The sequence below is a fragment of the Rattus norvegicus genome, chromosome 3, assembly GCF_036323735.1.
Source record: "Rattus norvegicus strain BN/NHsdMcwi chromosome 3, GRCr8, whole genome shotgun sequence".
Lineage (NCBI taxonomy): Eukaryota > Metazoa > Chordata > Mammalia > Rodentia > Muridae > Rattus > Rattus norvegicus.
Genome location: NC_086021.1, coordinates 90,105,813 through 90,119,516, shown reverse-complemented (window position 1 = coordinate 90,119,516; position 13,704 = coordinate 90,105,813). Strand labels below are relative to the sequence as shown.

General features: G+C 43.3%; 1 protein-coding gene across 17 annotated transcripts in view; it reads left to right on the top strand.

Moving 5' to 3' along the window:
- Positions 1-13,704, top strand: part of Ctnnd1 (catenin delta 1) — a 51,223-nt gene that overhangs the window by 21,731 nt on the left and 15,788 nt on the right. For 13 of the 17 annotated variants that reach the window (XM_063283650.1, XM_039104873.2, XM_063283649.1 and 10 more), the window contains exons 2-6: positions 4,771-5,059; positions 7,214-7,285; positions 8,345-8,497; positions 8,870-9,405; positions 12,956-13,419. In XM_063283650.1, the coding sequence (XP_063139720.1) occupies positions 4,865-5,059; positions 7,214-7,285; positions 8,345-8,497; positions 8,870-9,405; positions 12,956-13,419 (1,420 nt within the window). In that variant the 5' untranslated portion in view covers positions 4,771-4,864. Of the gene's footprint in view, positions 1-3,045; positions 3,164-4,770; positions 5,060-7,213; positions 7,286-8,344; positions 8,498-8,869; positions 9,406-12,955; positions 13,420-13,704 lie in introns of all 17 variants that reach the window. The other 4 variants (XM_006234452.5, XM_063283648.1, XM_008761987.4 and 1 more) reach the window with 3 other exon arrangements.

The following is a 13,704-nucleotide window of genomic DNA, read 5'->3' as shown; positions in this document are numbered from 1 at the left end:
CCTGGAAGGTCTTCTAGGATGGGTGGGATCTATCTTGTAAAGACTTATGGCTTGTTAAAAGTAAACAGAACTGGGGTTGGGGATTTAGCTCAGTGGTAGAGCGCTTGTCTAGCAAGTGCAAGGCCCTGGGTTCGGTCCCCAGTTCCGGAAAAAAAAAAAAAAAAAAAAAAAGTAAAGAGAACTATTCTCAGAAAATGTCTTAGGAGAGTAATAAGGTTAAATACCCCTGATTATCCTTTTTTGATGAAAGTGTCTGACAATAGTAAGTGGTGAACTTGGAAAGGTATTAGACCAGACTTGGAGGACTTTTTTGATGCTGGCCACAGTCAGTGATTGGCAGATTGGTTTGCAGCATAGTCTTTATGGTATGTGGCAGGAAGAGGAGACTTCGTCAAGTTATGAGACCTTCTGCTATGGCTTGTCATGTGCTTTCCTTTTTCCTATGTTTTTGCACGCTGTAGACATAGATATTTCCCCCCTCCCTCTTTTCCTAGAAGAAAGTTCTCAAAGGTTATAGGCCAAAGGGCCGGCCTGCCTCCCTCCCTCCCTCCCTCCCTCCCTCCCTCCCTCCCTCCCTCCCTCCCTCCCTCCCTCCCTCCCTCTCTCTCTCTCTCTCTCTCTCTCTCTTTCTTTCTTTCTTTCTTTCTTTCTTTCTTTCTTTCTTTCTTTCTTTCTTTCTTTCTTCCTAAATAACTTGGGGAAAGATCTTGTTAGGTAGCTCCAGGCTGGGCTTGAACCTGTGGTTCTCTTGCTTTAGCCTCATGAGCATAAGGATCACAGACATTTGCAGTATACCCAGCTTGGACATGTATTTGGACAGCATGGCATAGAAGAGAGTATTGTCTTAAGAAATATTCTAGACCTGGGTTTAAATTCCTAAATCTACGTACACTGTAGGAACTTGGTTAATTTTTTTCACCTATCAGTCTGTTTTTTTAACATTTGCAGTAAAACTTGACTTCCTTATGGTTTCTGTGATTGCTAGGGCAATAAATGTAAGCCATTCCAGTGTTGGTAATTTTTTCATGTTCTCTTTATCTGAGGTAACTTGTACGGCCCTGAGAAAGAAATAAGAGTTAATGTAACAGCTTCGTACTGGTGCAGTGACTGTCGGGTACTAGAGAAACACGTCTGTCCCAGAAACACTGGTTTAGTTGGGAACTCCTAGTACACAGAGCTGGGGTAGAGAAACCAGCTTATCTACTCTGTAGAGTTCAATTGTGTTCCAGATCCCATTAATTCCATCTACTACTTCACAAGATAGTTTGGGGCTGAGACATTACCATGAAGTAATGTAATTGGAAGATTGAATCTAACTCCTGAAACAACTCAATACCTCACCTAGTAGAACATACTTTATCTCAGTGCGTCTGCAGAGCAGCTCAGGGTTAGAGCAGCTCAGGGTCAGAGCAGCTCAGGGTCAGAGCAGCTCAGGGTCAGAGCAGCTCAGGGTCAGAGCAGCTCAGGGTCAGAGCAGCTCAGGGTCAGAGCAGCTCAGGGTTAGAGCAGCTCAGGGTTAGAATGGCCTGTTGCTGTCGACATCAGGCAGATGAGGATACATCACATAAGGCAGGACTGGGACCAGCCTGTGAATTATATCCCGCCTCACACTGCCACTGCTTCTCCCTCCTCTTAAACAGAAAAGCTGTCCATACATAAGGACCTAGGAGTGTGACCTCCTCGTCCACTTAACTGCATTGTCTTTATCTAGTCAGTTTTGAAGCCAGGATGATGGGTAAGTTAGGAGTTTCTCCTGACTGGGTAGGTCCCTCAGCATTTTCCCTAACTGTCCTTGTAACTCCCTGTATCAAATTAAAGTTATGGCGGCAAAAAGTGACCATTTATGGCATAATGACAAACACTGTCATCTGTGGCAGGGAGTGTTGTTTCTCTGTGCCCCGTAGTAGTGGTCGCCTGGGCTTTTATTAGCAAGAAGATTACAGGGTGGAGGCTACCACAGTGGTAACTGCAGTACAGGCCCTGTTTAAAATCAGTAACTGGAGGAGTCTCTCTTAAGCTGGGTACTCTTGATGTGGAAGGTTCATAGGTCACTGTACATAGCAGATGAAGGCAAGTGTTTAAAATGAGAAAATAGGCATAAAAAGGTAACAATTAGAACAAGCCAAGAGTGGTGATAAATTCTTATATACTCCAGTACTTGGAAAGTAGACACAGGAGGATCAGGAATTCGAGGCCAGCTTCAGCTTTATAGTGAGTTTGAGGCCAGCCTAGGAGACTGCCACAAACAAACAAAAATCCAAAAACAATGTGTTAAAGAAAGACCTCTGAGTGGCCATTTGGAATGTGGAGTAGGAGTATGGGAAAGTGGCACTGGGGCATTGGGTATTGGGCTGAATGAGAACAGTGGTTGATAAATGATTGTGGGAGCCTAGGACTGGGTATAGGACGCATTTAGGGACAGTTCAATGTGTTCTCGGATTTAGTGACTGAACCAATTCAGTTTACTGGGCACCTGTTTATCAGTTTCCTCTAGGTACTCTTGCCTGCTGAATGCCGGATACATTTAAGGCAAACAGGCCCTAGCTTTTGTGTTTGGTGGGGCTCTGGGAAGCGTGGGAAACGGAGCCTGAGCAGAAGGCCCAGCCTAGGCTAGTCCCCACATGTCTTCCCCCCCATGACTATTACATTGGTTTCTCAATGTCTTTGTGGGCATGCTGGAACTGGGCTTTGAGGTTTCTGCCTTAAGGGTAGGAAGGAGGGGGAAGGGCATTCTAACAAATTTCACCCCCAAATCAGTTGCCTATGTGGCTTTATCTACATTGTACCCTGGTCTGGTTCTGCGTGGATTTACAAGTAGAGGAACTGCAGTGACAGTGCAGTCTGTGCTTTAATTAATCCTACATCCAAAGCCTAGATATCTGAACACAGCAAAGTTTAAAGGGTATTTGTTTCATTAAGCAACTCCAAGTTGTTTCTTAAATAACCCCCTTTCATTTCTAATACTCCCGTCACCCTCTTATATGTATGCAGTGGGTGTAGTTTATTTTCTTCCCATTCTCATTTTTCCTCCAAATATTTCTGCAGCTTTCTCCTTCCTGCTTGCTGCTTGCTGAGGTGGCTGGGATGCTTCCATGGTTTATCTGAATCTAGACTGGGCTATTCTCTGTGCTAAACCAATCAATTACGGGCCTTCTCTTAACAGGTGTGTATGGAATATATATTAAGAATTAAAAGTTATTTTAGGTGCCTTTTTCTCCCTTAGGTGTTTGGTGAGAAGTTAAGGGAATAAGAGAGAAAAAAATTCCTCCTAGTTTGCCATTCAACAGTATACATTTTATCTGTCTGTCTTATCTATCTATATGTCTGTCTGTCTACCTACCTACCTACCTACCTACCTACCTACCTACCTATCTATCTATCCTGCTTTTGAGACAGGATTTCTTTATGTAGTTCTGATTGTTCTGGAACTTGCTCTGTAGACCAGGCTGGCCTTGAACTCATAGTGAGCCATCTGCACCTGCCTCCCAAGTGCTGAGATTAAAGCTATGAGCTACTACACCTGGCCACAAAAACTTGAGACAAGATGTTGTTAAGTTGCCCAGGCTGGCCACAAATTTATGTAGGCTAGCCACAGAAGTTGTGATCTTCCACCTTCTGAGAAGGTGGGGTTGCAGGCCTGCACCACAGATGGCTTGAGGCAAAGCCTTTTTGTACAGTGTCTGAGGTTCTGTCACTGTTGTTCCCATTAGCATGTTTTGCCCTCTATCATGTAGTATAGTTTTGTGAGATAGAAAGGCCTCTTTACACATGTGTGAGACATGGAAGTTTAAGTTCTTTTGCCTTTCTATCTGGGAAGTTCTTCTATATTTCTTTTTTCCCTTTTCTTTTCCTTCTCTCTCTCTCCCCCTTCCTTCCTTCCTTTCTTTTCTTTTCTTTTCTTTTTTTTTTTTTTTGGCATGAGTATTGAAATATTGTTTTTTTTTTTTTAATTTTTTTTATTAACTTGAGTATTTCTTATATACATTTCGAGTGTTATTCCCTTTCCCGGTTTCCGGGCAAACATCCCCCTCCCCCCTCCCCTTCCTTATGGGTGTTCCCCTCCCAACCCTCCCCCCATTGCCGCCCTCCCCCCATAGACTAGTTCACTGGGTTCTTTTTTTTTTTTATTCCAAGACAGAGTTTCTCTCGGTATGTAGCCCTGGTTGTCCTGGAACTCTTTATCTGTGGACCAGGCTGGCCTCAAACTCACAGAGCTCTGCCTGCCTCTGCCTCCCAAGTGTTAACATTAGAAGCATGCACCTCCACCACTTAGCTAATATCTCCATTTCTTAACTGACATTTTCATTTATTATAATTTATCACTACAGCTACATTTATAGTGTTCAGGTTTGGGAGAGGTTAAGTAAAATTTGCGTTGTCCATTACTTGTAGAAGTAACTTGTCCTTGTACCCGGGAGTTAACTTTTATTAAGCTGATGCCTGCAAATATTTCCAGAGAAAAACAATCTAATTTTAATCCCACGCTATGGTGTCTCTGTCCTGCCAATAGTATAGAGACTTTGGTCAAACTGCCACCTTTTCTTTCAATAGGAAGGAGTTCGTAGAGTGTTAAAGAGGGAAGTAGGCGAAGGGTCCTTCCTATTGGAACAGACCTTGGTGATGGGCTCCCAAGCTTGGTTGGTGGTGGCTTGCTTTCTGCACTGCAGTAAAAACACAGAGGGCATCTTTGGCGCTGGGGATTAACAATTCTTCTGTCTTCTCTGACCTGTGATCTTTTCTCTTCTCTCTTACCCCTCCCCCCACCCCTAGTGTGAAGTGAGGGGACCTACTCCCTTCTTTCTACTCCCTCTGTGGTCCACCTTACTTTTTATCCTGCCCTGCGGCGGCTCCTCCCCTTACCTTCATGGACGACTCAGAGGTGGAGTCGACCGCCAGCATCTTGGCCTCTGTGAAAGAACAAGAGGCACAATTTGAGAAGCTGACCCGGGCGCTGGAGGAGGAGCGGCGCCATGTGTCGGCGCAACTGGAACGCGTCCGGGTCTCACCACAAGATGCCAACTCACTCATGGCCAACGGCACCCTCACCCGTCGGCATCAGGTAACCCTTTCTCCATCAGACCTGCAGGTAGGACGTTGGCATGGTTGCAACTGAGGCCTACAGATCCTTAATGAGATGCTACTGGCCCTGGGCTGTCCAGTGTTTACACTTGACGGTGAACTGTTCCAGGAATATTATAAATGTTGATTAAGAAATAAGGGATTTGTTACTGATCTGAGTTGGATGGACTTTAGAAACCCTTTGTGACTTCCTGTTTTGGATAGGGATGCAGTTCTAGTTATTTCTAGTTATGGTACTGTATTTTGTAGCTACACTCAGAGTCACTTCTGTTTTCCTTGAAATATCTTTTTTTCTCAGGGTGAAAAATTAGGAGAGTATATCTACTTAGTGGTTGGGGAAGTTGGGCATCTTGAGCTCCTAGCTCCAGTTCAATCTCAACTAGCGAACAATCTGTTCTCAGAAAGTGTTACAGTGTTCATAAATCCCCAATATTCATATTCCTTTCCCATATGTCCTTGTGTGCTTATTGTTGGGTGTGTAAACCATGTTTTGGAAGAAGAGATCATTGTTACTTTTGCTGGTTAGAGCTGGAGAGGGGGCATCATGCTATTATTTAACCCAGATAACCACAGGAGCAGCAGTAGTCTCAGGGTTGGCTGACTTAGATGTGACTTGGGAGGACTGGTGTTAGAAGTGAGAAGTATATTGTGTTCCCTAAGGTTTATGTCTGACTTTACTGTAATGTATCTGAGTGAATGTGCACGCACACATGCTGGGCACTGCTTGAGTAGACTGATCCTCTAGAGGTCTGAGTGGCATTAGAACAGGGCTCACACTTCGTCCTTATTTGATTGCTTATTTGTTTTTTGTGTGTTTGTTTGTCTTGTAGCTAGGGATTGACCCTAGAGCCCTGACCATGCTAGGCAAATGCTTTACCATAGAACATATCCTAGACTATTTACTAACGTACGTGTGAGGAGCTAGGGATGGAAACCTGGCTCTTGTACATGCCACTAAACAACATTTCCAGACCTTTGGGTTTTTGAAGACTAGGTATTGGTATATAGCTCAGGTTGACCTCAAACTTGTGATCCTCTTGCCTCTGCTTCCCTGGTGCTAGGTTACACTCATGCCCAGCTGCTTGCCTAATCCTTAGACTAGTAGATATAATTTGAAATAATCAGGACCATGAAATAAACAAGAGACCATGTATGCAGTGTTCGGGGAACTTTTCAGGAACTTGAGCAGAGAGAGTTAGGGATGAGATGCATTGAAGGAAAGTGGGGGTGCTCAGACTTAAGGTGGTGGAGAATCCCAGGATTTAGTGGTTTCTCTTGTCCTTTTATTTTTAACCTCTGCTCAGCAATGAAACCACACCCTTCCTTCTTCCTGAAGCAATGTTTAACTTCCTCCCCCTGCAGCATTACACTGTATGTAAAGGGAGAATGAGTGGAGGAAGAATATCCCAAGGTTGTTGGGTCTTACTGTATTCTATTCGGAGAGGAGCTTTTATATATACAGTCTCATTAGGTTATGTCTTGGTGCTTAAAATAGAGTAATTTAAGGACTTTTGTGAATGTGTTCTGTGGCCGTAACTTCATAAAGATGCTAAGATTTTTTTCTTGAGGGCCATTGTTGAGGACTTTCTTTCATATTCGGAAATTAATTCTCTTCTTTAAAAAGTCTCCTGGCATGGGAGTTTCCCATGGTACCACAGCATGAAGATCCCTAGAATAATAGAAGAAGGCTTTTTTGGGACACCCACCACCCCATTGTAGCTTTCCTAACTTACATTCTTAGGACTTTCTAAAAAGGTTATATGTAGGGAACTTACCTGAGTATGCTATTTATTCAGCAAATGGTCTTTGAATGCTTCTCATGTGCCAAACACTGTTCAAGAAATCAGGCATACGGTAGCCTTGAAACTACTGAACTCAACCTTTGTGTACTCAGGGAACTTACGCTCTTGTGTTCCAGAGACCCCGCCTGCCAGAATTCTAGGCCCCATTCCAATTTAGAGGAAAGTGCTATCTTAAGATTGAGGAGTATTACGGTTCTTATGGTAATACTGACACAAGGATTTCAGTCCACAAATACTTTCTCAAAAGCCCTTTCGTTTTTGAAAGAAAGATGTTGTCTTTGACAGAACAAAGGACAGCCAGAAAATGAATTGTCTTGTGGGCTATGTTTCAGAACGGCCGGTTTGTGGGCGATGCTGACCTTGAGAGACAGAAATTTTCAGATTTGAAACTCAACGGACCCCAGGTAATTGTTTTGACTCAAGGTCTAGATGGCTCGATTCACATCTTTTTACCTCTCCAGTGTTTATGATCATATTGGTATGCTGGAGTGCTCATCATAAATATTTATTAGGTCTTTAATTTAGGAAACTAAGAAGGTGCTGTTCCAAATTATAGTTTTGTTGGGTTTTTTGTTTTTGTTTTTTTTAAATCACTGGCTTTTCTCATAGTACGCCTGTCTCATTTGATCCTTCAGAAACTGCAGCTGTTTCGAGGGAGAGCATAATTCTACATTGTAGAAAAGCTTGAATCTGATGAATAACATAAAACCAGCCAAAAGATAACTTTTGTTGGGCCTGGTGGGGCAAATCTAATCTCAGTCTCTTAGGAGGTTGAGGAAGGAGGATTGAAAGTTTCAAGGCCTACCTGGGAAGTTACTGGAACCTTACCTCAAAGTAAAAGTAAGAAGAGGGTTCTAGATTTTTTTGGTGGTAGCTGGAATGCTTGCCTAGCTTCACAAAACACAGCAAAAACCTCTGATTTTTATTTTTTAATCTTATCTTTATTGGGTGAGTTCTTCTTTTTGAAGTATTGTTCCAGTGTAGATGTGACAATTAACATAGTTCACACAGTTCATATGAAAGTAGGTGACCAGAATGGGAAGTCAAGTCTGATGTCTCTGTCACGCAATGTCAGTATGGTTTTAGTTACCTTTTTAAAATTTGTTTGCTAGATAGCTAGTACTAGGAAGCTTTATTTGCTGTTCTTTTACATAAGTTATTTATTAAGCAGGGTCTCTATGTGGTCCTGGCTGGCCTGGAATTTGCTGTGTATATTAGGGTAGCCTTGAATTTACAGGTCTACATGCCTTTGCCTCTCGAGTTCTGGGATTAGAGTTGTATACTACCGTGCCGTGCCTTTTTATACAAGTTTTAAAAATAACAGCCATTTTTTTTCTAAAAAACCCCTAGAGACAGTGGGAGAGGCATGAAGACTCTGTCTCTAGAGGCACCAGTGTTTCTTGCTAGGATGGATTGTTACTACATAGATTTTAGTTGTAGTTTCACTCTTCTCTCTCCTACAGGATCACAACCACCTTCTGTATAGCACTATCCCCAGGATGCAGGAGCCAGGTCAGATCGTGGAAACCTACACAGAGGAGGACCCTGAAGGAGCCATGTCTGTTGTTTCTGTGGAGACCTCAGATGATGGGACCACTAGGCGCACAGAGACCACAGTAAGCTGAGATTTTCATGTCCTAGAGTGATAGGTCCTCTATGGTCTTTTAGTAGAGAAGCTAACAAATTAAGTGAGCGAAGGCCACTGATTGCCAGAAAGAAAGTGATCACTGGGGAAACAGACAAGGTAAAAGAGTTTAGGAGGTGAGAAGAAAGGAAGAAAGTGTGTGCCAGTTCCAGTTTCTTCCCAAGAGGTTGGGCAGTGTTCTCCATTGAGGGCTTCTGTAGGATGGAGAAAAGGAATGGATGACAAATACGTCTATGTAAAGACCTAGTGTGGGTTTCTTTCTTTTCTTAGAGTACTGTGGAATTTAAACATAGATTGTTAATTTCCTTCAATAATTGGTTTTCCTTTTCTTGTTTAACTGAAGGTCAAGAAAGTTGTGAAGACGATGACAACGCGGACAGTGCAGCCTGTCCCCATGGGGCCAGATGGGCTGCCTGTGGATGCCTCAGCAGTCTCCAATAACTATATCCAGACCTTGGGCCGTGATTTCCGCAAGAATGGCAATGGGGGCCCTGGTCCCTATGTGGGGCAGGCGGGCACTGCAACTCTTCCTAGGAACTTCCACTATCCTCCAGATGGGTATGGCCGACACTATGAAGATGGTTATCCAGGTGGCAGTGACAACTATGGCAGTCTGTCCCGAGTGACCCGAATTGAGGAGCGGTATAGGCCCAGCATGGAGGGCTACCGGGCACCCAGTAGACAAGATGTCTATGGGCCCCAGCCCCAGGTTCGAGTAGGTGGGAGCAGTGTAGATCTGCATCGTTTTCATCCAGAGCCTTATGGGCTAGAGGATGACCAGCGCAGCATGGGCTATGATGACCTAGATTACGGCATGATGTCTGATTATGGTACTGCCCGTCGGACAGGAACACCCTCGGACCCTCGACGACGCCTCAGGTGGGCAAGAATGGGGAAAGAGACTTTTTCCCAGATGGGGAAGAGGTAGCTTTAGGGACTATGACGCTTGTGGACAGTTAGACTCCTGTCTCTTTTTCATGGAAGGAACAGCAAATGTTTTGTCCTCTTACTTACTCTCTCTTATAATTACCCTAAGTCATGCTTGTTTGTTTGCTAGCGATTGTTTTTGGTGTTTTTGTTTTTTGTTTTGAGACAGGGTCTTAGTAGCTCAGGCTGTCCATCAATCTGGCTAAACTGTAGAGGATGACCTTAAACTCCTAATCCTTCCAAATTCTGGGATTATAGGTGTGCCATCACATTTGGAGAGAACATAATTTGTAGCCAGATCACTTGTAATTCCACTGCTGAAGAGGCCAAAGCAGGATCATTGCAAAGCTGGTTTGGACTATTGTGGTATTTCTAAACCAAACTCAGAAGAAAAAAGTGATTGGTGATGGTTGTTGGACCATAGCTTAAGAAATAGAGTTGGTTTCTACATAAGATCGGTCTCCCTTCTCCCTTTTGGCAATAGAGAAGGGAGTACCACAAAGAGTTGAGTGCAGGGGCCTGGGAATGTTTATGCTCTTGTTCCTGAAAATCTAACTGTTCTTGCAGTAGTTCAAATCCTGATGTTTATAAATAATCACTTATGAGCTCACAGAAACCCTAACGCTTTGGATTTAGTTAGGGTTTTGTGAAGGTAGTGAGTGGGGAGTGGTCCTCCTAGACTGGTGCATTAGTAATACTCCCAAATGTCTAAGCACCTGTCTATTCTGAGGGTACTTACTCCTATAGGTGATCTTTGGTAGCCGAATGTCATGATTACTGTTTGGAAGAATATTTTCCAGTGGGATCGGAAGGTCTTCCCTCCCTTTCTCTCTTCCTTCCCTTTTTCTTATTGTTACTGAGACGGGTATCACTATTTAGCTCTGGCTGGTAGGCCTTTTCTAAAGGACCTATTTTAGGCTTTGTGTGCTATTTGTTAGTACCTTTGTCATGTCTCCTGTTCGACTTTCATATTTTCGAAAGTTATTTTAAAAATTCTTACTTCTGGGTGTGTGCAAAAAAAAAATGTTTGATTTTGGGCTGCAAACATTACTTTAAAATCAGGGTCTATATTTTCCAGGTCAAGAAATAGGGGAAGGCTTATAGTTTGTTATCTTGATAGTGAGGGTGCCCGGGCGGCTGTTACTCAGTCTTTGTATGTAGGTTCATGACCTTCCAAAGCAAAGGTCTCGGCACTTCCTGAATGTGTATTAGGCAGTATTGGCTAACCATAAACTGAATTCGTCTGGGACAGGAGTAGAGGCCCTATTATCTAAGCTTGAGTCACTGACACTCTTCAGGTGGCATGGTTAGCAAATTCAACTCCCATGTGACTCACCTTTTATTCCTAAAGGGGCATCAGATCTTAGCTGGTGTAAGCTAGCCAGGGTAGATAGATAGCAGCTATCATTGGAACAGTCTGCCCGAGGAGTGGGGCTGAAGTGCAAGTCTGCTTGCTAGAACTTCCTCATTAGCCAAGCGAGATTAGACAGAGGTGGGTGTGGATGACCAGACCATTCCCTGCACACCTTTGAAGTGCCCATTCGTTCACATAGAGAGCGTTTGGGGCTTGGTTCTTGGGTTTATTCCAGGGTGACATTGACTCTGGAATCCTGCTTGACTGGCAAGATTCTCGACTAGAAGAGTTCCGCTTCCTGTTTCAGGCCTTCAAGTATAGTGCAAGGTCAAACTTTCACAGCGAGGCAGTGATTAGTGGCAAAAGCACTGAACTTGAAAACCCTGGTTCTAGTTGTGCCTCTGCCATTATCTATATAGCCTTAAGCAAGTTATTTGATCATTTGTGTAGTTTATTGTAAAAGAATCCTGATCTGCTGCCTGTGAAAGAAGGAAGTGTAAAGATAGATTTCCTCGGGTGACTGAAACCAAATCTGGCAATGACCATGACTTTTGTAGTTGCTTGTCTTAAACTAGACACAAGAAAACAAGAAAAGTAAAATATGCTCAGCACACAGCCTGAAACACTGTTCTCTTGTGAACAGTTTGGTGTATCCTTGGGGTGTCCTTACATGAATCCTGTTTTCTCATTAAAAGGAAATATTTTTTCATGTAGCAATGAATGTTTAGCAATCTGCTTTTAAAACAACCTACTTTATTTTGTTTCAATGACATTTTAAGTTTAAAAGTGCTTTTACTATCATCCCTCTACCTCCTTTGGTTTTTCAAGACCAGGGCTGTGTAGCCCTGGCTGTCCTGGAACTTTTTCTGTAGACCAGGCTGGCCTTGAATTCATAGAGATCCCCCTGCCTCTGCTTCCCAATTGCTGAGATTAAAGGCATGTGCCACCATTGCTCAGCCTAATTTATTTTTTAACAAAATGATTTGTTCTGCTGAATCCTTTATTGTTTAATGGTCAGTGTTGGTACATGCTAGGTAGGCTAATTTTCAATGTTTGGTGACAGTGGGAGTGGTTTTATGGAACAAGCAACAAACAGTCTTATTTGAAGAGTCCCACACAATAGCCTCTCCCCTCCCTAGTGGGAGCCCCAGGGTGAGATGAGCTCATAGATAATAGGTCTCTTCCTTTGTACTTATAAATAAATAACAATGTGACAGGCTCACCCTCTAGTGGGTATTGGCGGTAATGAAACAGGAAAAGTTGCTTCTCATTTGATATCTTTCAGTTTCTTTTGATCCAAGAGCTGGGACTTTCCAATATGTTTTGGTGTGTAGGCACCATTTAGGCAGAATTAGAAGTGTAGAAGTTGAAGAGTGGAACTCATTCTTGGAGCATACCTGTCTTGGAACATACCTGTCTGACTGAACAGCATATGAGGCCTTGGGGTGAACTTGACAATTTTGACCTCAGTAGTACTGAAGCTAAGTCTCAACAACATGCCAGAAGTCCTCTACTTTAATTTCCAAAGTAGGGCAAGCTTAATAGTTTTGTTCTACTGACTGTTTCCTGTGTGCAGATTCCTTGTTTGTTCTCTTTGTGATTAACATTTCCAAATACTTGTCTTTCTCAATCAGCAAACTTCACAGATTACTTTTAAAATTACTGAAATTGGGCGCAGGGAGAGGGTTCTGTTGGTGAAGTGCTTTCTGTACAACATAAAGACCAGAGTTTGCCAATACCTACATAACAAGCTAAGCTCTCTTTTGGCTCACATTTAACGATCCCAGCACTGGAGAAGCAGAGATAAAAGGATCCTTGGGTCTTGCAGGACAGTCAATCTAGCTTATCAGCAAGCTTCAGATTTGGGAAGAAACTTTGTCTCAAAAAATAGTGTAGAGGGGTTGCCTAGGAAGCGCAAGGCCCTGGGTTCGGTCCCCAGCTCCGAAAAAAAGAACCAAAAAAAAAAAAAAAAATAGTGTAGAAGGACATTGAGAAGACTTGAACTCACACACAAAATTATTTAAACTTGACCATACAGATGCATGATCTCTGTGTAGAGCTGTGATCCTACCTTGAAGATGATGGGTAACTAGAATGTCAACGAAGCCATATTTAACTGCTTTGTTCTTTGTTCTTTCAAAATTGCAGGAGCTATGAAGACATGATTGGTGAAGAGGTGCCACCTGATCAGTACTATTGGGCTCCTTTAGCTCAGCACGAGCGGGGAAGTTTAGCAAGCTTGGATAGTCTGCGCAAGGGAATGCCCCCGCCTCCAAACTGGAGACAGCCTGAGCTGCCAGAGGTGATTGCCATGCTAGGCTTCCGCTTGGATGCTGTTAAGTCCAATGCAGCTGCATACCTGCAGCACTTATGCTACCGCAATGACAAGGTGAAGACTGATGTGCGGAAGCTCAAGGGCATCCCGATATTGGTAGGATTGTTAGACCATCCCAAAAAGGAAGTGCACCTCGGAGCCTGTGGAGCTCTCAAGAATATCTCTTTTGGACGTGACCAAGATAACAAGATTGCCATAAAAAACTGTGATGGTGTTCCTGCCCTGGTCAGATTGCTCCGAAAGGCTCGTGATATGGACCTGACTGAAGTGATTACTGGTGAGTGCTAGGTTAGGGGTCCCTATTAATCCATAGAGAGGGATGAGTCTAGAATCTGTCTATTACTTTTTCATTAATTTACTGAATAATTAATTCTTTTTGAGTCAGGGTCTCATTATGTAGCTCTGGCTACATAGAGCTCACTATGTTGAGCAGGTTGAACTTCAACGTGAGGTAATCTGCCTGCTTTGGCTTCCCAAGTACTGTAATAAAACATGCACCACCATACCTGGCCAGTCCATTACCTTTTGATTATAGGTTCTGAGGTAACGAGTGGCCTTGGAT